General features: G+C 44.0%; 1 protein-coding gene, 1 long non-coding RNA gene and 5 other non-coding genes across 7 annotated transcripts; all 7 read left to right on the top strand.

Moving 5' to 3' along the window:
• Positions 1 to 2829: 2829 nt before the first annotated feature.
• trnaa-cgc (transfer RNA alanine (anticodon CGC)) lies at positions 2830 to 2901 on the top strand. The gene has a single exon. It is a non-coding gene; the product is annotated as a tRNA-Ala (tRNA).
• A 467-nt stretch (positions 2902 to 3368) lies between these two features.
• trnaa-ugc (transfer RNA alanine (anticodon UGC)) lies at positions 3369 to 3440 on the top strand. Its single transcript has one exon. It is a non-coding gene; the product is annotated as a tRNA-Ala (tRNA).
• Positions 3441 to 5589: 2149 nt separating this feature from the next.
• On the top strand, positions 5590 to 5661 carry trnaa-ugc (transfer RNA alanine (anticodon UGC)). Its single transcript has one exon. It is a non-coding gene; the product is annotated as a tRNA-Ala (tRNA).
• A 1617-nt stretch (positions 5662 to 7278) lies between these two features.
• On the top strand, positions 7279 to 7350 carry trnaa-cgc (transfer RNA alanine (anticodon CGC)). Its single transcript has one exon. It is a non-coding gene; the product is annotated as a tRNA-Ala (tRNA).
• A 447-nt stretch (positions 7351 to 7797) lies between these two features.
• trnaa-ugc (transfer RNA alanine (anticodon UGC)) lies at positions 7798 to 7869 on the top strand. Its single transcript has one exon. It is a non-coding gene; the product is annotated as a tRNA-Ala (tRNA).
• Positions 7870 to 10914: 3045 nt separating this feature from the next.
• On the top strand, positions 10915 to 21157 carry LOC137316774 (uncharacterized). Its single transcript, XR_010961597.1, has 3 exons — positions 10915 to 11408; positions 11782 to 11868; positions 18997 to 21157. It is a non-coding gene; the product is annotated as an uncharacterized lncRNA (long non-coding RNA).
• Positions 21158 to 21992: 835 nt separating this feature from the next.
• LOC137316679 (histone H2B 1/2-like) lies at positions 21993 to 23762 on the top strand. The gene is made up of 2 exons (XM_067980524.1): positions 21993 to 22015; positions 23381 to 23762. The coding sequence occupies exons 1-2, from the start codon at positions 21993 to 21995 to the stop codon at positions 23760 to 23762; spliced, it is 405 nt and encodes a 134-aa protein (XP_067836625.1).
• Positions 23763 to 25318: the final 1556 nt, after the last annotated feature.

Consider the following 25318-nt stretch of genomic DNA (forward strand, 5'->3'; position numbering starts at 1 on the left):
GCCCGCTCCCCGTAACACCTAATTCCCTTTATTTCAAGGAAACTCTATTTCTGTTTTAAATTTATTCAATGATGTAGCTTCCACAGCTTCCTGGGGCAGCAAATTCCACAGACCTACTACCCTCTGAGTGAAGAAGTTTCTCCTCATCTCAGTTTTGAAAGAGCAGCCCCTTATTCTAAGATTATGCCCCCTAGTTCTAGTTTCATCCATCCTTGGGAACATCCTTACTGCATCCACCCGATCAAGACCCTTCACAATCTTATATGTTTCAATAAGATCGCCTCTCATTCTTCTGAACTCCAATGAGTAGAGTCCCAATCTACTCAACCACTCCTCATATGTTAGCTCTCGGACAATTCTTAGGAATCTTACAACACCAGGTTATAGTCCAACAGTTTTATTTGAAAATCACAAGCTTTCGGAGGCTTTCTCCACCTGACGAAGGAGAAAGCCTCCGAAAGCTTGCGATTTTCAAATAAAACTGTTGAACTATAACCTTGTGTTGTAAGATTCCTTACATTTGTCCACTCCAGTCCATCACCAGCATCTCCACATCATGGACAATTCTTAACAGACTTCTCTGCCCATCACGACGCTCAGATTCTTTTTTTAAAAAAGCTTCCCTGATAGTTCCCATTGTTACTGTTAGTATTGGAAGGAAAACTCATGCTCCCGCCGAAACGGTTTTCCAAACTTAACGGACTGGGTTTAGCACCTTGTCCGTCCGAGGCACTTAGTTTCACTCAATCCACATTATCTCATGTCAAGGTCCGATGCTGCAGTGGCCAGTTTATAAGATCGATTCAGACTCGACACCAATAGGTTGCGATTAATCCTTTATTGGATATAAACAAGTATCAACACACACAATGTTTAAGGCCATAGTATTAATAAGAAGGACACGGTACTAACTGTTAGTCTTGCTTTGGATAGAAGCTGTAACCCTCGGGTGGCTGCTTATCCGTCTCTCTCCCTCTCTCTCTCGTCGGCCTGTCCATCTATAAATTCAAATGTAAAACTAGAATTGTTTACACCAATCATTTCATGCAAACTCTCCCTGATCTTTATTTGTTATTCACATTCCTATCAGAAATGCTCATGGTCTGTGCGGACACAAGACCCCAATATCTCGACACACCCAAGGTCTATATATTCTCAACATAGTCGCAACACATTCACAATGTCGCCTGTTATCTTCTGCAAAATGTTTGAACCCTGCAAAAAAGCAGCTTCCAGCATCACCTCGCTCAGTCTGACCTTCTGCATTCTGGGTAAGTTTTAACTCGGCCATTTCATGATCCTCAGCGACAATCCTTCAATTCCCAGAGATATTATGTTTATAAGCGGGTGTTGATTATGCATTAAGATGCCGAATGTAAACGTGAGTGGTTTCTATGGTTTATATTTTGAAAACTCTTAATCTAAATGTGCGCTCTATTTGCTGAAAATGCCTCATCTTACACCAAGGAGTCTCTTCCCCCTCTCCCACCCGCCGCCCACGGAAAGATGAATCTTCTGAGGCTCCACAGCATTAATTTGGCCTGGAGCAGGACGTCATCTCACGGTCACCTCAGCAGCTCAGCTCATAGCAGCTTCCGACTGACCGGAATGTGTGACGGTGCAATGTCGAGCGAGCAATCCGAGTTCTCGGTCCTGTTTGACGCTCTGTCATTCATACAACTCACTTTATGATTCAGAGGCTGGAGTTCAGCGGAAATGCGTTTAGAATACACAGAGGTGAGAATAGGCTGGATGTTTGGAGGTTCTTCATTTCCCAGAGAGCAGTGAGTCTCTGGAATGCATTGCTAGCCGGTTTGGTCTGTGCAGACTCTCTCTCTCTGCCTTCTCGAGGGATCTGGATCGGTTCTTGACTGGGTCAGAGATCGCATCATGCAGAAGGTGAGTGGTTTTACAGTTAACCTACACATGGTCACTGTCATGTCCTGGACTGGTTTCGATCGCCTGAAGATGTCGGGGAGGAATTTTCCAGAAATTGACCCTGTATTTTTTTCTGGTTTGTAATCGCTCCCAGGAGATTACATGTTTCCGGTGGATGGGGCGGGTGGTGTCGGTAGGAAGTGTCCAGTCACGATGCTCCGGGCATGTGGGACAGGATTGATGAACCAACTGGTCTTTTCCTGACCATCATGACCGTCAGTAACCTCAGCTCGTTAAGGTGTTTTTTGTGAAGTGATCTTTAAACACAAACTCACACCTGGCCCTTGATAGTGAAATGAGACTCAATGCTGTCCATGCCTTACCTAGCCCTCCTCTGAAGCTGGAGGCATCGAAATATTCTTGCCGGCCTCTGCTACAATGTGCCTGAGCATTTCTAGTCCCGTCCAACCGTAAGCAAAGTGACTGATAACGGGAGCGTTCGAAAAATGTGCCCTGAAATCGGGAGGATGGTGACAGCACAGTTCAAGGAGTCTCTCCCCACTTTCCCAGCCTTTCTTCTCAACTCCCCCTTTCTCATCAGATTAAGTGCCGAGGCCTGGTTTCTTCCGTTCACCCACAGTTTTATCAGGTCCGCAAACTTCATCTTTAATTATCTGGTTGCAGCAGAAAACTAGACGATATTAAGCCAAAGTGTCAGCACCCACCACACCAGCCGGCAATGCATTCCAGAGACTCACTACTCTCTGGGAAATGAAGAACAGCCTAACATCCAGACTCTTCTAACCTCTGTGCAGTCGAAACGTCTGTTTCCTGCTCCTCCCCAATCTTTGAAACTGGAAATAATCCATCACGTGGCAGACCCACCTTGGGTGGTCTCATAAAATGAGAACAATCAGTTCTTCTTTCCGTGGGTAGCTATTTTCTTTATCTGGGGATGTCGCTCAGTGGTAGAGCGCATGCTTCGCCTGTATGAGGTCCTGGGTTCAATCCCCAGCATCTCCAAAAATATTTTTGATCAGAATTACGCACGGAGAGGCGAATCGCGCGTTCTGAGCGCAGCGAGTTCCAACTTCTGAGGCTCCACAAGCATAAAATTGTCTCGGAGCAAGACTTCATCTCACGGTCCCTTCAGCAGCTCAGCTCATAGCCGCCGCCGACTGACCGGAAGATGTGACAGTGCAATGTCGAGCGAGCAGCCCGAGCTCTTCTTTGACACTGTGTCATTCATCCATCTCACTTTATGATTCAGAGGTTGGATGTCAGCCTCGTCACTGACTATTGGCAATTGTATTTTTTTTATTTCCGCTGACTTTTTTTTGGAAAGTTCAAAGTAAAGAGGAGGAGAAACCCCGTGAACTGAAGCAGAGGTTGAACGATGTGAGCACGTGGAACGACTGGGCATCGCGTTGTCCGGGAGAGACAGAGCGGAAAGCCCACTTTTTATTCTAACTTGGAGAATCGTGGCCGTTGGGGATGTAGCTCAGTGGAAGAGCGCATGCTTTGCATGTATGAGGTCCCGGGTTCAATCCCCGGCATCTCCAAACGCTTCATGTTTCGAATTTTGAAAAGACCCTCTTGTCCTCACCTCACCTTCACACACAAGGACAGGAAAGGGTTTCTTCACCTCGAGAAAAACCGAACGCTCTGCACACGATAAAATTCAATGGAAGCACGCACGCGCCATTGAAATGGCTCCCATCCCGGGGCTGGAGAGGGGGCCCGGTAATAATAACAGGGAAAATAGGATCACGAGTCGGACATTCGGCCCTTCGAGCCTGCTCCGCCGTTATATATGATCATGGCTGATCCTCCATCTCAATACCACATTCCCGCTCTCTCTCCATACTCTTTGATGCCTTCTGTGTGTGGAAATCTGTCCTTCTTAAATATATTCAATGACTTGGACTCCGCAGCCTTCTGTCGTTGAGAATTCCACAGGTTCACCACCCTCTGAGTGAAGAAATAGATTATTCCCAGTTTCACAGATGGGGGAGCAGCAGCGGACAGGCGTTCAGACGACACAGAGGTAGGAATAGTCTGGATGTGAGGCGGTTCTTCTTTTCCCAGAGAGTACTGAGTCTCTGGAATGCATTGCCGGCTGGTGTGGTGGGTGCTGACTCTCTCTTTGCCTTCTGGATGGATCTGGACCAGTTCTTGACTGAGGCAGAGATCGCATAATATAGAAGGTGAGTGGTTTTACAGTAAACCTACACATGGTCAGTGTGATCCACTGAACTCGATTCGATCGCCCGAAGGAGTCGGGGAGGAATTTCCCAGAATTTCCCCTCCTTATTGGCGCTGGATTTGTTTCTAGTTTGTCGCCGCTCCCAGGAGATTTCATGTTTCCGGTGGGTGGGGCGGGTGGTGTCGGTAGGAAGTGTCCAGTCACGATGCTCCAGGCATGTGGGGCAGGATTGATGAACCAACTGGTCTTTTCCTGACCATCATGTCCGTCTGTAGCCCCAGATCGTCAAGGTGTTTTCAGTGAAGTGATCTTTAAACACAAAACCACACCTGGGGCAAGTCCTGCACCCGTCTATAGTGAAATTATCCCCAATGCTGTCTGTGTCTCACCTTACCCTCCTCTGAAGCTCAGGGACTCGAAATATTCTTGCCGGCCTCTGCCCCAATGTGTCTGAGGATTTCTAGTCCCGTCCAACCGTAAGCAAAGTGACTGATAACGGGAGCGTTCGAAAAATGTGCCCTGAAATAGTAAGGGTGGTTTCAGCACGGTTCAAGGAGTCTCTCCCCACTTTCCCAGCCTTTCTTCTCAACTCCCCCTTTCTCATTAGACTAAGTGCCGAGGCCTGGTTTCTTCCGTTCACCCACAGTTGTATCAGGTCCGCAAATTTCATCTTTAATTGTCAGGTTGGAGCAGAAAACTAGATGATTTTAAGCCAAGTATACAAAGTGTCAGCACCCACCAGACCAGCCGGCAATGTATTCCAGAGACTCACTATTCTCTGGGAAATGAAGAGCCGCCTAACATCCAGACTATTCTTCCCTCTGTGTGGTCGAAACGCCTGTTCCCTGCTCCTCCCCAATCTTTGAAACTGGAAATAATCTATCATCTGGCAGTCCCACCATGGGTGGTCTCATAAAATGGGAACAATAAGTTCTTCATTGCTTTGGTACCTATTTATTTTATCTGGGGGTGTAGTTCAGTGGTAGAGCGCATGCTTCGCATGTGTGAGGTCCTGGGTTGAATCGCCAGCATCTCCAAAAATATTTTTCATCAAAATTACGCACGGAAAGGCGAATCGCGCTTTCTGAGCGCAGCGAGTTCCAACTTCTGAGGCTCCACAAGCATGAAATTGTCCAGGAGCAGGACTTCATCTCACGGTCCCCTCAGCCCCTCAGCTCACAGCAGCCGCTGGTTGACCGGAATGTGTGACGGTGCAATGTCGAGCGAGCAGTCCCAACTCTTGTTTGACGCTGTGTCATTCATCCATCTCACTTTATGATTCAGAGGTTGGATGTCAGCCTCGTCACTGACGATTGGCAATTGTATTTTTTTATTTCCGCTGACTTTTTTTTCGGAAAGTTCGAAGTAAAGAGGAGCAGAAACCCCGTGAACTGAAGCAGAGGTTGAACATTGTGAGCTCGTGGAACGACTGGGCATCGTGTTGTCCGTGAGAGACAGACCGGAAAGCCCACTTTTTTGTTCTAAATTTGAAGCAATTTTCATGAGGGGATGTAGCTCAGTGGAAGAGCGCATGCTTTGCATGTATGAGGTCCCGGGTTCAATCCCCGGCATCTCCAAGCGCTTTCTGTTTCACATTTTGAAAAGACCCTCTTGTCCTCACCTCACCTTCACACACAAGGACAGGAAAGGGTTTCTTTTCCTCGAGAAAAACCGAACGCTCTGCACACGATAAAATTCAACGGAAGCACGCACGCGCCTTTGAAATGGCTCCCATCCCGGGGCTGGAGAGCGAGCCCAGTAATAATAACAGAGAAAATAGGATCACGAGTCGGACATTCGGCCCTTCGAGCCTGCTCCGCCATGAGATATGATCATGGCTGAACCTCTTTCTCAATACCCCATATTCCCGCTCTCTCTCAATACCCTTTGATGCATTCTGCGTCTGGAAATCTATCTATTGCCTTCTTAAATATATTCAGTGACTTGGCCTCCACAGCCTTCTGTGGTAGAGAATTCCACAGGTTCACCACCCTCTGAGTGAAAAAAATAGATTAGTCCCAGTTTTACAGATCGGGGAGCAGCAGCGGACAGGTGTTCAGACTACACAGAGGTAGGAATAGTCTGGATGTGAGGCGGTTCTTCTTTTCCCAGAGAGTACTGAGTCTCTGGAATGCATTGCCGGCTGGTGCGGTGGGTGCTGACTCTCTTTTTGCCTTCTGGATGGATCTGGACCAGTTCTTGACTGAGGCAGAGATCGCATAATATAGAAGGTGAGTGGTTTTACAGTAAACCTGCACATGGTCAGTGTGATCCACTGAACTCGATTCGATCGCCTGAAGGAGTCGGGGAGGAATTTCCCAGAATTGCCCCTCCTTATTGGCGCTGGATTTGTTTCTAGTTTGTCGCCGCTCCCAGGCGATTACATGTTTCCGGTGGGTGGGGCAGGTGGTGTCGGTAGGAAGTGTCTGGTCACGATGCTCCAGGCATGTGGGACAGGATTGATGAACCGACTGGTCTTTTCCTGACCATCATGTCCGTCTGTAGCCCCAGATCGTCAAGGTGTTTTCAGTGAAGTGATCTTTAAACACAAAACCACACCTGGGACAAGTCCTGCATCCGTCGACAGTGAAATTATCCTCAATGCTGTCTGTGTCTCACCTTACCCTCCTCTGAAGCTCGGGGACTCGACGTATTCTTGCCGAACTCTGCTACAATGTGCCTGAGGATTTCTAGTCCCGTCCAACCGGAAGCAAAGTGACTGATAACGGGAGCGTTCGAAAAATGCGCCCTGAAATAGTAAGGATGGTGACAGCACAGCCAAAGGAGTCTCTCCCCCTCTCCCACCCTTTCTTCTCAACTCCCGCTTTCTTTTCAGACTAAGTGCCGAGGCCTGGTTTCTTCCGTTCACCCACAGTTGCATCAGGTCCGCATACTTCACCTGAAAGTGTCTGGTAGCATCAGAAAACGAGACGATTTTAAGACAAGTCTAAAAAGTGCCAGCAACCAACACACCAGCCGGCAATGCATTCCAGAGACTCACTATTCTCTGGGAAATAAAGAACCGCCTAACATCCAGACTATTCTTCCCTCTGTGTGATTTGAACGCCTGTTCCCTGCTCCTCCCCAATCTTTGAAACTGGAAATAATCTATCACGTGGCAGACCCACCATGGGTGGTCTCATAAAATGATGACAATCAGTTCTTCTTTCCTTGGGTAGCTATTTATTTCATCTGGGGATGTAGCTCAGTGGTAGAGCGCATGCTTCGCATGTATGAGGTCCTGGGTTCAATCCCCAGCATCTCCATAAAAAATTTTCATCAGAATCGCGCTTTCGAAGCGCAGCGAGTTCCAACTTTTGAGGCTCCACAAACATTAAATTGTCCCGGAGCAGGACTTCATCTCACGGTCCCCTCAGCAGCTCAGCTCACAGTCGCCGCCGGTTGACCAGAATGTGTGACGGTGCAATGCCGAGCGAGCAGTCCCAGCTCTTGTTTGACAATGTGTCATTCATCCATCTCACTTCATGATTCAGAGATTGGATGTCCGCCTCGTCACGAACTATTGGCGATTTTTTTTTTTTTATTTCCACTGACTTTTTTTGGAAAGTTCAATGTAAAGAGGAGCAGAAACCCCGTGAACTGAAGCAGAGGTTGAACATTGTGAGCACGTGGAACGACTGGGCATCGTGTTCTCCGGGAGAGACAGAGCGGAAAGCCCACTTTTTATTCTAAAGTGGAGGGGCTTTCTTCGTGGGGGTGTAGCTCAGTGGATGAGCGCATGCTTTGCATGTATGAGGTCCCGGGTTTAATCCCCGGCATCTCCAAACGCTTTATGTTTCGAATTTTGAAAAGACCCTCTTGTCCTCACCTCACCTTCACACACAAGGACAGGAAAGGGTTTCTTCACCTCGAGAAAAACCGTGGGTGGCTCTGAGAAGAGCCGTTGGGTTCAGATGGTCACAAGTTGCACTTAATTTTTTATTTCCTTTTGCCCGCTGCTTTCTTCGGCTTTGCTGACTTCGGCTTGGGCTTGGCCCTCGGTTTTTCCACCTTCTTCGCCTTCGCCTTCACTGTCTTGGGAGTCTTGGGCTTCTTCGCCGCCGCTTTCTTCTTAATTGCTGATTTCGCCGCCTTTTTCGTGGTCGATTTCTTGACCGCTGGTTTCTTGGCCGTTAATTTCTTGCCGGCTGTTTTTTTGGCCGCTGGTTTCTTTCCGGGAGATTTCTTCGTCACTTGTTTCTTCACCTTCTTTACCACTTTTGCCTGGGTTTCCTTCTTAGCGACTCTGAAGGAGCCCGAGGCGCCCGTGCCCTTGATCTGCACCAGGGAGCCTTTTTCCACATTTCTCTTGATACTTAATTTGATCTGGGACCGGAGCTTCTCCACATCCAGGCCTTTGGTAGCCAGAACCTTCTTTATCGCGGCCAGGGATATCCCCTTGCGATCCTTGCAATCCGCCACAATCTTAAGGATCTGTTCTCCCAACGGGGGACCGGTGGACTTGGGTCGGGGAACCGCCTTCTTCTTCTTGGGAGCCTTGGGTGGAGCGGCGGCGGCGGCAGGAGGTGCCGTTTCGGCGGCTGCAGTGTCTGTCATGTCCGGGACTCTGTCGAAAATCTCTCTGACAGTCAGAGCTGGGTCAGAAATGAAACGAGAGGCGGCGGCACAGAGCAACTTAAAGGCACAGAGCGGACGGGGCGGAGACATCCTGCTGTCAGCTCCCGGCCCCTCCAGCATCTCTGTGTTTCTCTCTCCTCTTAAACTCCCAGATTCCAATTCAAATCGGGCACTCCAGAGTCCCAGACTAGCCCCTTCCTATCTCTAACACCGGTATGTTTGCTGTCGATAAACTTTCACCGGAATTAAAAGCACCAGTTTCGATTTAAACCCGTTTCATTGCTGCACTGATCGCGCTCTCTCACCCGATCGCTGACATGATCTTCGTTTTTCGGCTGAAATCTTGAATTGATCTGAAACTTTACCTTAAATTTCCACTTCGGAGCTCGGCAGGGGAGGAAGGCGATCCTTTGACAGGGATTTTTTTTAAATTTTACTCAAAATAGACTTGGAAATCCGGCGATGAGACCGGTCAGACAAACACAGTGACATTAATCTAACCCGCCCGCCCCTTTAACACACTCTCTCTGACACAATGTTCACATCTTCACATTCACAGGACAAACTGTTCGCCAGATTGACAATTCCCGGGACAGGCTTTCCTCCCCGCTCGGCCTGTGCTGCAGATTCTCGGGGGTTAGTTGTCGTTTCCCAGCTCAGTAACTGTTAAACACTCTGAGGCCAGCGCTCCTCACAGTGTCTGGTCCCCAGATTCAGGGACAGGAGACAATCACAGCTGTGGATGTGATAATCCATATCTGGTTTTACATGATTATATTATTCACACTCAGCAATATGTTTGGTTGAGACGATAATACAAATTATCCGCTCTGGGCTCCTCCAGTCTCTCTGTCTTTCTCTCCCTCCTCCTAAACTGACTGACAGACAAAAGTAACTGGTGTCCTATCCGTCCCATTCTCAACACCCAGAGACGGCCATTTACTGAATAAATTCAACATTCACTGGCAGTCCAGTGTCAGACAGTTACAGGCTGTTTCTCTCCACCTTTCCTTACTGGACTGGAGACTGATAAATGAACCGTCAGACCGGCTCATACATAATAGAAGGGACAGTGACCGTCTCACCAACAGCACCGGAGGTCTGTTCACAGACACAGAATCAGTCTTTACCTTCCAACAGGGTGTTCATATTACGCTCAATAACACTATCCCGCTTTCATGTACAGCGCTAGAGATAGAGAAATACAGACGGACAGATAAAGAGACAGACAGAGACAGGCACACAGACAAAGTATCATTCTCACACTTCCTCTCAGTGTGTCCGTTTCACACTCAGCAAACAGTATCCCACCTTCTGTACAGCGCTAGAGAGATACAGACAGGCAGAGTATCAGCCATACGCTTCCCATCAGTGTCTCTGTATCACGCTCAGCAGCAGTATTCCACCTTCATATGTTGTACAAAAGAGAGAGAGAAACTGACCTGCAATGTCCCGTTTTCACCCAGTAACAAATTGGAAAATTCTCCATTCCAATTGCCATTCCAAGCTGGAGTGACAGATGATGCAGTCTCATCTCTCACTGATATTATTTCAGAGACAGACACATTATTAATCCCACTCTCAGGGACAGTGTCACGCATTTAACCCTCTCTTGCGTGTTGTACCCTCTGCAATTTTGCAGCTCAGGGCCCTTCTCTATTTCTCTCAGTGACCGTGAGTTTCATTCCGATTGAAATAAACTGGGACTGTTGCCGTCAGATATTAATCCTACACGGTCCCAGCAAATACACCGACTCCCACTTTCCTCCCATGTTTCTCCAGGATTGGTTCGAGGAATCCGGCCTCCAGTTACGGAGTCACAAGTTTCATTATCAGTAAAGGGACCAAGAATGAACAGAACCAATTGGCTCATTTCCGAGCCGCCCACTTTATCTCTGAAAGACTCTTTTCCATCAAAAGATCCCGAGAGAAAGAGCAGGGATGGAAACATCTAGTTTAATAGTTCGAGATTGTAAAGTCAGTCTGGATTCCAGCGTTAGGCACTGGTGGAATCCCATCTGTTTCCCATTCTGGTGCCTGATCCTGCACTGCCTGTGGACCCCATTCCCTCTGACCTTTCCCCCAGACCCACTTCCTTTGCTCAGACTCTGAAAAATTCCAACTGGGGAAAGTTTCCATCGATATTTGTATTGGGAATTAAACCAGATATCTGCGCATGCGTGACTCAGCCCCGCCCCCTGCGCTGACACGTGGGGTGCAGAAGAGCGCATGCGCGCTGCCCTCCCTCAGCTCGGCCTGTGGGCGCCATTCCCTCAGTGAGCGGAAGAAGATGGTTTAAAACAGCCGGGAATGGAGAGATCACGGCCCCCGGGGGAAGGGAGCAAAGAGCAGCCTCGTTACAGCAGCTCATCGCTTCGGGACCGTGTCCGCAGATGGGCTCAGAGATCGGCATTGAGTCCGGGGGAAGGTCAGGGGGAGTCCGGGGGCTGTTTGTAAGAGGCGGAGTGGATCAGGAACTGGTCCCGGAACATGGAGTGAGCGGGGGAAGGGAGAGGTCATTCTCGGGCTGTGTGTGAACAGGGTGTGTCCAGGGGAAGGGAGACAGAATGGGAAGAACCTGCTATTTAAAATCATTGCTGCTTTCTCTCCCCAAACCAGCAGTGAATGTTCCTGGTTTAGTTCCAGTCTCACCTTGTTCATTGTTAATGGACAGTGAAGAGTGGAAACAGAGCCGGACAGGAAGGATGTGGGGAGTTCTACAAAGATCGTCTATTGCAGGCACCAGGTCAGAAGTGTGAATGACACATTTTAAACAGCGGCAGATTGCTTTCAGTTGAACGGTTAGTCCCCTGGGAGAGGAGATGAGAAACCTGACCTGTGCCAAGGTCCCTGCCCCATCGCGTAGTCCCATTTATGTGTTAGTGGAGGGGTTGGGTTGTGTCCGGATTTAATAAATTGTTGTAAAACAGCCCAACGCACCTGTTATGCAGAAGCTGAGTGCTGCAGTACTGTAGTGGAGTCAGACACTGACACAGTTTGAATCGCTCATTTACATTTATGGATATTCAAAATAATTATTAACAGATATTAAACTGATCACTTCTGTATTTTCTTCCTCACCTGTTCTTGAGTTACCAGACATACGTTTCTTTCTACAGGCGAACCCTCGAAGGAGCCAGAATAAATGTGATATTTCCTCCACCCGAGGCACAAGGAACAGTGCAGTCAGCTCCTTCTCACACACAGTAAGTACATTATCACACACACAGAGCACAGTGACACAGACAGGTCATCTGTTCCTTAATCTCACACCGCAGAAGTAATCAGTCCCACAATGATCCCAAGTTTCAGAGACACATTTTCAATCCACAGTCAAACAGAACAGGTGACGCAGACACTGTTCCATTTCCCCCTAACTCAGTCCCACTGACAGGGAGATACAAAAATCCCAGTCCAAAATCACACTCTTAGATTGAAAAGCACTGTGTCAATCTCACAATAGGGCAACATTAAACACCAGATAGAAATCACACATGGTACCCGATTGAAAGGTACAGGTTGAATCCCAATAACGTTCCTCGAGATTCCTATTGAATTCGAGCCCAGAACTCTCACACACATGTGAGTTTAATACATGCAGTATCCATTCAAATAGTGTACCATTCGAATACAAATTGCTAGTCCAAAACTCACGTACAGTATCAGATTGAGAAATGCTGTGACAGTGTTACCTGAGAAACAAATTAGATATCAGTTTATAATATACTCATAGTATGAGATTTAAAGATACTGTATCAATTCTATTAGTCCAGACTGAGATACACATTACACACGAGTCCAAAAATCTTATAAAATAAAATTTAAAGTTACAGAATCAATTCCTTTAGTGCAGACTGATCTACACATTACATACCAATTCACCAAATCATTTTGAAAGATTCATTATCATTCACAATAGTAATCACAGAAATACACATTTAATACTCGTCCAAAAAGCACACAAATTATCTGATTAAAACCTCCAGCATCAAATCCTAAAGTGTATCCATTTTTACCAATTAAATAATGAGAAGAACTACTGAAATATTAAGATATTAAAGCGACAGTATTGAATACCATAATATAATCTGAGAGAATAATTACATACAGATACAGAATGAATGTCACGCTCAAATACAGGACAGAGACACACAGACACAGAATGAATCCCACACTCACCATACTGTACCAGAGACTGACAGATGGCAGAAGGAATCCCAAACTCACATACAGTACTAGAGGTTGCCAGACATAAATTCAGTCCCACACTCAAGTATGGTACGAGAGATGACAGATGCAGAATGAATCACACACAGGCATACAGTACCAGAGACTGATAGATACAGAATGAATCCCACACTCACACACAGTACCAGAGACTGACTGATACAGAATGAATCCCACACTCACACACAGTACCAGAGACTGACTGACACAGAATGAATCCCACAGTCACAAACAGCACCAGAGACTGACAAATACAGAATGAATCCCACACTCACACACAGTACCAGAGACTGACTGATACAGAATGAATCCCACACTCACACACAGTACCAGAGACTGACTGACACAGAATGAATCCCACAGTCACAAACAGCACCAGAGACTGACAAATACAGAATGAATCCCACACTCACACACAGTACCAGAGACTGAATGACACAGAATGAATCCCACAGTCACAAACAGCACCAGAGACTGACAAATACAGAATGAATCTCACACTCACACACAGTACCAGAGACTGACTGACACAGAATGAATCCCACAGTCACAAACAGCACCAGAGACTGAAAATACAGAATAAATCCCACACTCACACACAGTACCAAAGACGGACAGATACAGAATGAATCCTAAACTCACACACAGCACCAGAGACTGACAGATACAGAATGAATCCTACACTCACACACAGCACCGGAGACTGACAGAAACAGAATGAATCCCACACTAACAAACATTATGAGAAACTGCATATATGGAAATAATTCAAAACCCACACACAGTACCAGAGTATGTATATACAGAATGAATCCCACAGTCAAATAGAGTACCAGAGAGTGACAGATACAGCATGAATCCCACACTCACATGCAGTACCAGATGCTGAGAGATGCAAAGTGAATCTCACAGTCACCTATATTAGTGCAGGCTGAGTTACAAATTACTTACCAGTGCAAAAATCTCACAGTCACAGACTGAAAGATACCGTATCAATTCCATCAATGCAGGCTTAGTTACACATTACATACCAGTCCAAAAATCTCATAGTGTCAGATTGAAAGATACAGTATCAATTCCATGAGTGCAGACTGAGCTACACATTCAAAACCATTACAAAAAAATTGACACAGATTCAGACTGAAATATACAGTATTCTATTCATGCAGACTGAGCTCCACATTATATACAAGTTCAAAAATGTCACCATATCAGTTTGGAGGATACACTAATTCACAATTGTGTTCCCATCGATACAGATTTAATAGAAGTCCAAAAAGTGCCCACATTATCTGAATATATCTGACAGCATTACATTTTAAAATATATCATTATCTACCAATTAAAGACTGGGAAATAATATTCATACATTAAGGTATTAAAGATACAGTTTTGAATGCCATACTGTAAATGGAGATACAAATTAGATACAGATAAAGAATGAATCTCACACTCCGATAGAGTGCCAGAGACTGATATATGGAATAAATCCCAAACTCATACAATGTACCAGAGACTGACAGATTCAAAATGAATCCCACATTCACACACTGTAGCACAGACTGACAGATACAGAATTGATATCACTCACATACAGCATCAGAAATTGATAGATACAGAATGAATGTCTCACCCACACACAATACGAGAGACTGACAGATACAGAATGAATCCCACACCCACACACAATACCAGAGACTGACAGATACAGAAGGAATCCCTCATCCACACACAATACCAGAGACTGACAGATACAGAATGATTCCCACACTCACATAGAGTACCAGGAACAGAATGAATTTCACTCACATACAGTAGCAGAAACTGACAGATACAGAATGAATATCACAGTCACATTACTGCAGACTGAGTTACACTTTACAGACCAGTCCAAAGATTTCCTGGTGCCAGATTGAAAGATACAGCATAAATTCCATTAGTGCAGACTGAGCTACATATTAGATATATTGGTAAATACTCAGTATTATACTGAAATAAATAGTATCAATACCATTGGTACAGACTGAGCTACACATTATATACCAGTCCAAAAACCTCATAAATGAGCAGACAGGAAGATACAGTTTCTATTCTATTAGTACCGCCTGAGCTGTACAATACATACAAGACTGAAAATCCCATACAACATTAGACTGAAAGATACAGTATCGATTTCATTAGTGCAGACTGAGCCACACATTATATAGCAGTCCAACAATCTCATATCCTATCAGACTCAAAGATACAACATCAATTCCATGAGCACAGACTGAGCTACATGTTACTCACCAGTCCTAAAATCTTAGAGAATCAGATTGAAAGATTCAGTATCACTTCCATTATTGAAGACTGAGCTACACATCACATTCCAGTCCAAAAATCTCATACAGTATCAGACTGATAGATAGAGTATCAATTCCTTTAGTTCAGGATGAGCTACATATTGCTTACCAGTCCAAAAATCTCACACAGTGTTCAACTCCGAGACAGAATTAGTCCCATTATTGCAGACTGAACTACACATTACATACCAGTCCAGTAATTTCACCATGAACAGATTGAAAGGTACATTGTCATTCACAATAGAGTTTAGAGATTAATATGTAATACTACTCCAAAACTCACACACATTCTTTGATTAAAGAAAATCAAAAGAAATCCATATTTACAAATTAAATAATCAACAGAGAACTATATATAATTTAAAGTATTAAAGATACAGTTTCAAATAAGATACTGTAAACTGAAATAAGAATACAGAATGAATTCAGACTTGCACATTGTCTCAGAGACTGAATTACAGAATGAATCCCACACTGAGATAAAGTTGCAGAGAATGGCAGATACAGAATGAATCCCACATTCACATACAGCACCAGAGACTGACAGATACAGAATGAATCCATCACTTATATATAGTACCCCTGAGACTCACAGATGCAGAATATACACCAAGCTCACAGTCAGTACCAGAGACTGACAGATATAGAATGAATCCTACACTCACATAGAGTACCACGAACAGAATGAATCTCACTCACGCACAGTATCAGGGACTGACAGATATAGAATGAATCCGACACTCACACACCATACCAGGAACAGAATGAATCTCACTCATGCACAGTACCAGGGGCTGACAGATAAAGAATGAATCTCACACTCACAAACAGTACCAGAGACTGTCAGATACAGAATGAATCTCACACTCACAAACAGTACCAGAGACTGACAGATACAGAATGAATCTCACACTCACATACAGTACCAGAGACTGACAGATACAGAATGAAGCTCACACTCACATACAGTACCAGAGACTGACAGATACCGAATGAATCTCACACTCACAAACAGTACCAGAGACTGACAGATGCAGAATGAATCTCACAATGACATTACTGCAGACTGAGTTGCGCATTACATACCAGTCCAAAAATCTCATCGTGTCAGATTGAAAGATACAGTGTCAATTCCATTGGTGCAGACTGAGCTGCATATTCGATATATTGGTAATACTCATGTTATACTGAAATAAACATTATCAATACCATTGGTACAGACTGAGCTACACATTACATTCGAGTCCACAAACCCCATAAATGATCAGACTGGAAGGTATAGTTTAAATTCTATTCACACCACCTGAGCTAAAATTAAATAACAGCCCAACAATCTCATACAATATTAGACTGAAAGATACAGTATCGATTCCGTGAGTGCAGACAGGGCCACAGATTATATAGCAGTCCAACAATGTCACAACATATCAGACTCAAAGATACAATTTCAATTCCATTAGCCTAGACTGAGCTATATGTTACTCACCAGTCCAAAAGTCTCTCACAGTGTTAGACTCCGACACAGAATTAATCACATTATTGCAGACTGAACTACACATTACATACTAGTCCAATAATTTCAACGTGAACAGATTGAAAGGTACATTATCATTCACAATAGATTTCAGAGATTAAGAGGTAATACCACTCCAAAACTCACACACATTGTTTGATTAAAGAAAATCGAAAAGTGCATCCATATTATCAAATCAAATACTCGACAAAGAACTGTATATAATTTGGAGTGTTAAAGATACATTTTCAAGTACGATACTCTGAACTGAAATAAGAATATGGAATTAATTCAAACTTGCACATTGTCTCAGAGACTGAATTACATAATGAATCCCACACTGAGATAAAGCAGCAGAGAATGGCAGATACAAAATGAATCCCACTCACACTGACAGGTACATAGTTAATTCCACACTCACACACAGCACCAGAGACTGGCAGTGATGGAATTAACCTCACACTGACATAAAGCACCAGAGACTGTCAGATACAGAATAAACTCCACTCTCATATACAGTACCAGAGATAGACAGATACAGAATAAACCCCACTCTCATATACAGTACCAGAGATAGACAGATACAGAATAAACCCCACTCTCATATACAGTACCAGAGACAGACAGACAGGTACAGAATAAACACCACTCTCAAAAACGGTACCAGAGACAGACAGATACAGAATAAACCTCACTCTCATATACAGTACCAGAGACTGACAGATACAGAATAAACCCCACTCTCATATACAGTACCAGAGACTGTCAGATACAGAATAAACCCCACTCTCATATACAGTACCAGAGACTGTCAGATACAGAATAAACCCCACTCTCATATACAGTACCAGAGACTGTCAGATACAGAATAAACCCCACTCTCATATACAGTACCAGAGACTGTCCGATACAGAATAAACCCCACTCTCATATACAGTACCAGAGACTGTCAGATACAGAATAAACCCCACTCTCATATACAGTACCAGAGACTGTCAGATACAGAATAAACCCCACTCTCATATACAGTACCAAAAACTGACCTCTACTGGACGTAAGCGAGAACTGTAAAAAAGCGGAACAAATTCACATTATCTGTCATGGTTACAGAAACAGGACAATGTGCAATGTGAGGAAAGTTTCTGTCTGTAAATTTTACTCTCGTATTTTTGCACATTTTGACGGTGAAACATGAAGACAATTGATTCATAATAATGTTTTTCTTTCACTCATTCGATAGTTGTGAATTTGCCCCATTATATTTCACTGTACATTGCGCAGTGTTTCTCTCTGATTTCTCAGGATGATTTACATTGCTCCTCTACCCAATTTAGACTCGTATTTTCCAAGCAGTATGTGGCCTCCTTATTCCCCGTAGCGAAATGCAGCATCTCACACCTTTCTATATTGAAATTCAATGGCCATTTACACGGCCGTTCTGCAAGTTTATTTTGTCCCAGTCTTCCTCAGTATTGACAATACCCCCGAAATCAATTACAAGAATTTAACACAGCATTACAAGTAGTGTTTGGTCAAACAAAATGTACTTGGAGCTCGTCTCCATTCCCAGTTTTTCTAAATCCCACCCGTACAATATAATGTGAAGAATGAGTTTATCTTCTGTCCCTCTCTCATCTGTAAACTTCAATGACCCGGGGTTTGGGGACATCTACTGGCCGGAAGCAGAACTGCAACAGTTCGGAACAAATTGCTGAAACCGGACAATGTGCAGTGTGAGCGTGTTTGTGATTGGTGGCAGGTATTAAATCTGATTTTTTTATACCTGTCCATTAAACTTTACTGTTTGTTACTGAACAGTAAACAGAGCCGGACAGAAAGGATGTGGGGAGTTATACAAAGAGCACCTATTGCAGGCATCAGGTGAGAAGTTTGAAGGACTCATTTTGAACAGCGGCTGTTTTGTTTCGGTTGAACTGTTCATTCCAAGGGAGAGGGAATTAGAAATCTGATGTGTGCAACGGTCCCGTCCCCATCGGTAGTCCCATTCATGGATCAGTGCAGGGGTTCGGTTGTGTCTGGATGTCACTAAATTGTTGTAAAACAGCCCAACACACTTGGTGTGCAGAAGCTGAGTGCTGCAGTACTGCAGTTGAGTCAGACACTGACACTTTGTATCGCTGGTTTTCATTTGTGGTTATTACAATGATTATTAACAGAGATTCAATTGATCAGTTTTCTATTTTCTACTTCACCTGTTCTTGAATTACAAGACATACTTTTTCTTCCTACAGTTAAATCCTTGAAGGACCCAGAATCAGTGTGATGTTTACTCCACCCGGGGCACAAAGAGCAGTCAGTGCAGCCAGCTCCTTCTCACACACAGTAGGTACCTTATCACTCACAGAGCACAGAGACACAGACAAGTCATCAGTCCCACAGTCTCAGACAGCAGAAATAGTCAGTCGCGCACTGATCCCAATCCAACAGTCAAAGAGAGCAGGAGAGAAAGACATAATTCCCATTTCACAATGACTCAGTATCGCTGACCGGCAGATAAATATTTCCCAGTCCAAAATCACACCCAGTATCAGATTGAAAGGCACGGTGTTAATCTCACATTCGTTCAGCCTTAGCTGCAAATTAAATACCAGGTAGAACTGACACATGGTACTGATCGATAGATACAGAATGAATCACAATAGTGTACTCCAAGATTCAAATTAAATACCAGCCCACAACTCACACACATTATGAGTTTAAAGATGCCATATTCATGACAATAGTGTACACTGAGATATAAATTAGATACCAGTTCAGATGTTACCCATATTTGACTCACATATGTCCAAAAACCTCATAGTGTCAGAATGAAATGTACAGTTTCAATTCCTTTACTGCAGGCTGAGGTACACATTAGATACCAGTCGAAAATTCTCATACAGTATCAGATTGAAAGACACTGTATCAATCCCATTATTGCAGACTGAGCTACACATCACATACCAGTCCAAAAATCTCAGTGTCAAGTTGAAAGATACAGTATCAATCCCATTAGTGCAGATTGAGCTACACATTATATACCAGTCCAAAATTCGCATAAGGTATCGTACTGGAAGATAAAATATCAATTCCTTTACTGCAGACAGAGGTTCACATTAGATACCTGTCCAAAAATCACATACAGTATCATACTGAAATATATAGTATCGATTTGATTAGTACAGACTGACCGACACGTTACATACCAGTACAAAAATCTCACACAGTGTCAGACTGGAAGATACAGTATCAATTCCATTAGTGCAGACTGAACTATACCTTACAAACCAGTCTAAATATATTGTGCAGTGTCAGACTGAAAGGTACAGTCTGAATTCCATTCGTGCAGACTGAGCTACACATTATATACCGTCCAAAATTCACATACATCATCATACTGAAACAGACAGTGTGAATCCCATTAGTGTAGTCTCAGCTACACATCAGAAACTAGTCCAAAAATCTCTCGCAGTGTCTGACTGAAAGTTAGAGTGTCAATTCCATTAGTACAGTCTGAACCACACATTTCATACCAGTCGAAAAATCTCATACAGTGTCAGACTGAAAGATACAATATCAATTCCATTAGCCCAGACTGAGCTACACAATAAATACCAGTCCAATAATTTCACAGTAAAAGATTGAAATGTACATTATCTTCACAGAGATTAAAATGTAATCCGACAACAAAACTCACACACGTTGTTTGATTAAAATAAAATCCGAAACTGTATCCATATTTACAAATTAATGCTAGATGAAAGATTTGCATACATTAATGACTTAAAGATACAGTTTGAAACACCATACTGTAACCTGAAATAAGAATACAGAACGAATCCAGACTTGCACTTTGCCCAGAGACTGAGTTACAGAATGAATCCAAACTGAGATAAAATACCAGAGACTGACAGTCAAAGAATGAATCCCACACTCACAGATAGCACCAGAGATTGACAGATACAGAATGAATCCCACACTCACACACATTCCCAGAGATTTACAGTCACAGAACGAATCCCACACTCACATACAGTACCAGAGACTGAGAGATACAGAATGAATCCCACACTCACAGACTGCACTGGAGACTGACGGATACAGAATGAATATCACACTCACATACAGTACCAGAGATTGACAGATACAGAATGAATCCCACACTCACAGACTGTACTGGAGACTGACGGATACAGAATGAATATCAGACTCACATACAGTAACAGAGACTGACAGACAGAGAATTAATCCCACACTCACATGCAGTCTGACATCTACTGGCCATAAGTGAGAACTGTAACAGAGTGGAACAAATTCACATTATCTTTCGTCGTTCCAGATTCAGGACAATGTGTAATGTGAGGAAATAGTTTCTCTCTGTAACTTCTACTCTCGTACTTTTTCATCTTTTGTCCGTGAAAAATTAGACAATTGATTCATAATAAAGTTTTTGTTTTGCTCATTCGAAAGTTGCCACATTATGTTTCACTCGACATTGCACAAGATTTCTGTCTGATTTCTCAGGACTCGATTTATATTAATTCAAATAAACCGAACTGAAACACAAATAAAAACTGAGGGCAAATCTGCAAGTTTCAACGGCGACCGTCAAAAGTGAAAGGGATAAAATATAGAAAAAATTGAAACCGAAAATGCTGGAAAGACTCAGCAGGTATGGCAGCATCTGTGGAGAAGGGAAGCTCAGGTTAACGGTTCAGGACTATGACCCTTCCATAGATCAGAAAGGTTAATCCGACATAATTGAAATAAGGAACGGGAATCAGCAGAAAATCAATTAATTTCACTGAATCCGGGCAATTGTGTTCCGTATCCACCGTACAGATCAGGGCACATAATAATACAAAGGATCAGAGTTAAATTCAACGTTATGGGAGAAATAAATGAATTTTAAAAGTATTTTTATGTAAATTTGACCCGTTTGTGTTTTGGAAACACTATCGCTCTGAACATCATCAAATTCGGTTCCAGTCTTGGTGTTTCTGAATTCAGCGAACTGGGATTCAAACCTGTTGGAATTAACTGTTTGGAAGGCAGCTCTACTCACCATTATAGCACCTTAGTTCACTCGGAGGGAGAAATAGAGTGTTTCTGTGGAGTTTCGGAGTGAATTGCTCCCTTTTGATTTCTGGCACTTTAATCATAGACAATAAGTAGTTCCCAAACATCAGCCCCTGAACAGACACAACAAGCTGATGGAATTTCTCATTCTTTGATATTAAATAAGGTGATGGCAAAAGCGAATGGAAAGAGGTTAGGAAGAAGTCACAAAAACAATTAGGGAAGCAAACAGGAACTACGAAATCAAATTATCAAGGAATACAAAAAGAAATAGTGAATTATTCCACAGGCACAAAAATAACAAAAGGAAAATCAGAATATCTGAGGGCCACGAAGGGATGCACAAGATAAACTAACAGATAACGTCAGCGAAATGGCAGAAATATTGAATTATTACTTTGCCTCAGTATTTACCCGGGAGATTAAAAGGGTGAACATGATATTAGAGGAAGAGGTCAATAAAGATATCAAGACATTTAAGTTAGAAAGGGTGGTTAAACTCCTGGTCCAGATGGATTGCATCCGTGCATATTAAATGAAGCAAGGGAAGGGACAGCAGAGGCACTGTTACATATATAGAAAAAATCATCACAAAAAGGAATAGTGCCAGAGGACTGGATGACAGTTAATGTGATTCTTATATTTTAAAACAGGAGATAGAACAAGTCCAGGGAACTAAAGGTCGGTGGTAGGAATGATCATGGAATCTTTTACTCAATGCTGCAATAGAAAAAACATCGAGAAACCGAAAATATAATAAAGAATAGTCAGCACGGATTTCAGAAAGGGAAGGTTTAACAGTTTGACAGAAGGTTTGAAAGTTTAAATTATAGTTCAACATAACTTATCAGCTTTTCAATTCTACTCCTCCAGAAACAAACCTCCGTGTTTGCTTTTTATGGACTTATCAACCTGTGTTGCTACATTTAAAGATTTGTCAATCTGTACCCCTAAATCCATTTACTCTTCGACTCCATTTAGACTCTTATTTTCCAAGCAGTATGTGGCCTCCTTATTCCCCCGAGCAAAATGCACCACCTCACACCTTTCTATATGGAAATTCAAAGGCCATTTGCACCGCCTTTCAGCAAGCTTAGTCAGTATAGATAATACCCCCTAAATTCATTACAAGCATTTAATACAGCATTACAACTAATGTTTTATCAATAAAATGTTCTCCATTCCCAGTTTTTGAAAATCCCACCCGTGCAATATAATGTGAAGAATGAGTTTATCTTCTGTCCCTCTCTCATCTGTAAACTTCAATGACCCGGGGTTTGGGGACATCTACTGGCCGGAAGCAGAACTGCAACAGTTCGGAACAAATTGCTGAAACCGGACAAGGTGCAGTGTGAGCGTGTTTGTGATTGGTGGCAGGTATTAAATCTGATTGGTTTCTTCAGATATCCAATCAGATCGATAAAGGAAAAATATTGTGACATCAGTACCAATCACAATCATTACCTTCCCCAAACCCTCATTACCATAGGGCTGTGGGGCTGCCTATTTAATCCGAGCTCGGAGCGGATTTGAGTCATTTCTGGGCCTGAAATTGAGTTTGAAAATACCTGAGGACAAGAAAGCAGCTCCCAAGAAGGGCGCCAAGAAAACCTTGAGTAAAGCACCAGCCAAGGGCGGCAAGAAGCGGAGAAAGTCGAGGAAGGAGAGTTACTCCATCTACGTCTACAAAGTGATGAAGCAGGTTCACCCCGACACCGGCATCTCCTCCAAGGCCATGAGCATCATGAACTCCTTTGTGAACGATATTTTCGAGCGCATCGCGGGTGAGGCTTCCCGCCTGGCCCATTATAATAAACGGGCGACCATCAGCTCCCGGGAGATCCAGACCGCCGTGCGCCTGCTGCTGCCCGGGGAACTGGCCAAGCACGCCGTGTCGGAAGGGACAAAGGCGGTGACCAAGTACACCAGCTCCAAGTAAAACTCCACAATGTACTGAAAAAAAAATAAACACAAAGGCTCTTTTAAGAGCCACCCACAGTCTCTCTGAAGACGCTGTACCGACCCCTCTGTATGGAATCATTTTACTGTAGATAGTTTGATACTAACTGCCTCTCTATAACTCTTGTGTTTTTGTAGTTTCTCTTGAAATCTGGAAGATTCTCATAATCACTGCCCGGTTTAATCTGTGTGTCGCTTTTTTATTTCGTCCCAATAAACAAAAACGTGTCCCTGATCCTCTCATTCCCGTTCATTTTCCACCCCTTCCCCCGCATCTGCCCCTTCAGAGCCGTTTTAAGGCGGTGGATGAGACTTCAGTCATTTCATTCTCCTTTTCACGTTTGTTTGTTCATTGTTCGGGAATATCACTTTCAGAGCCGCAATCCTTTGTAAAGCTGCAACCCTGAAAGGGACTTCACACCGAGTACAGAATAGTCTAAAGGCTCTGTCACTGTTCGACTTCTTACACCAGGAGTCTCGGCTCCGGTTTCTATCGCGCTGCAGCTCCTGTGAACAGGGATCAATCCACAATCTGTGGTTTGTTACTTTTACAAAGATTGAGCTGGAATCTGTCCCGTTACAAAATGGGACTTTATTGGAGCCCGATTGAAAGCGAACGGTGAATGAAGCCGGATTTTAACCGGATTGTAAAAGATTCTGGAAGTTGTGATGGGAAATGTGGAACAACAGAGTAAAAGGAGAGAGATTTTTAAATCTTTGTCTTAAGGCGAGTTTTTTTTCCTAAATCCGCTTCTTGTGTCACAAATATGTTGGCGGGCTTTTCAAATTTCAAAAAAACGGTATTTTCGCCTTTTCTCATTGCCGGCTGTTGATTGGTGAATGAAACAGCTCTCTGAAAGGGCTATCCGTTGAACCAATGAGATTGAGGACAGATGGACCAATCACAATTTCCCCCACTCTACTCCTCCAGAAGGTATAAGAAGGGCGAGTGCGGGAGGATTTCTTCATTCTTTGTGAAAGTGTTTGTGAGATTGTGGAAATGTCTGTAAGAGGAAAAACCGGCGGTAAAGCTCGGGCCAAGGCCAAGTCTCGCTCATCCCGGGCCGGACTGCAGTTCCCTGTGGGCCGTGTTCACAGGCTCCTGCGAAAGGGGAACTACGCTGAACGTGTGGGTGCCGGAGCCCCGGTCTATCTGGCTGCTGTGCTCGAGTATCTGACGGCTGAAATCCTCGAGCTGGCCGGCAACGCGGCCCGCGACAACAAGAAGACCCGCATCATCCCCAGACACCTGCAGCTGGCCATCCGCAACGACGAGGAGCTCAACAAGCTGCTGGGACGGGTGACCATCGCTCAGGGCGGGGTGCTGCCTAATATCCAGGCCGTGCTGCTGCCGAAGAAAACCAGCACTGTGAGCACCAAGAGCAAAGAAAGCGGCCAAGATTTAATCTGATAACCCAAAGGCTCTTTTCAGAGCCACCCACTGTATCTGTGAAAGGGCTGGTTACTGTCTGAAGAGACTGACCTATTGATTCCAGTTATCCCCGCTCTCCGTTCATATATTACATCGCTACAGCG

The sequence above is a fragment of the Heptranchias perlo genome, unplaced genomic scaffold (assembly GCF_035084215.1).
Source record: "Heptranchias perlo isolate sHepPer1 unplaced genomic scaffold, sHepPer1.hap1 HAP1_SCAFFOLD_60, whole genome shotgun sequence".
In the NCBI taxonomy this organism is placed as follows: domain Eukaryota; kingdom Metazoa; phylum Chordata; class Chondrichthyes; order Hexanchiformes; family Hexanchidae; genus Heptranchias; species Heptranchias perlo.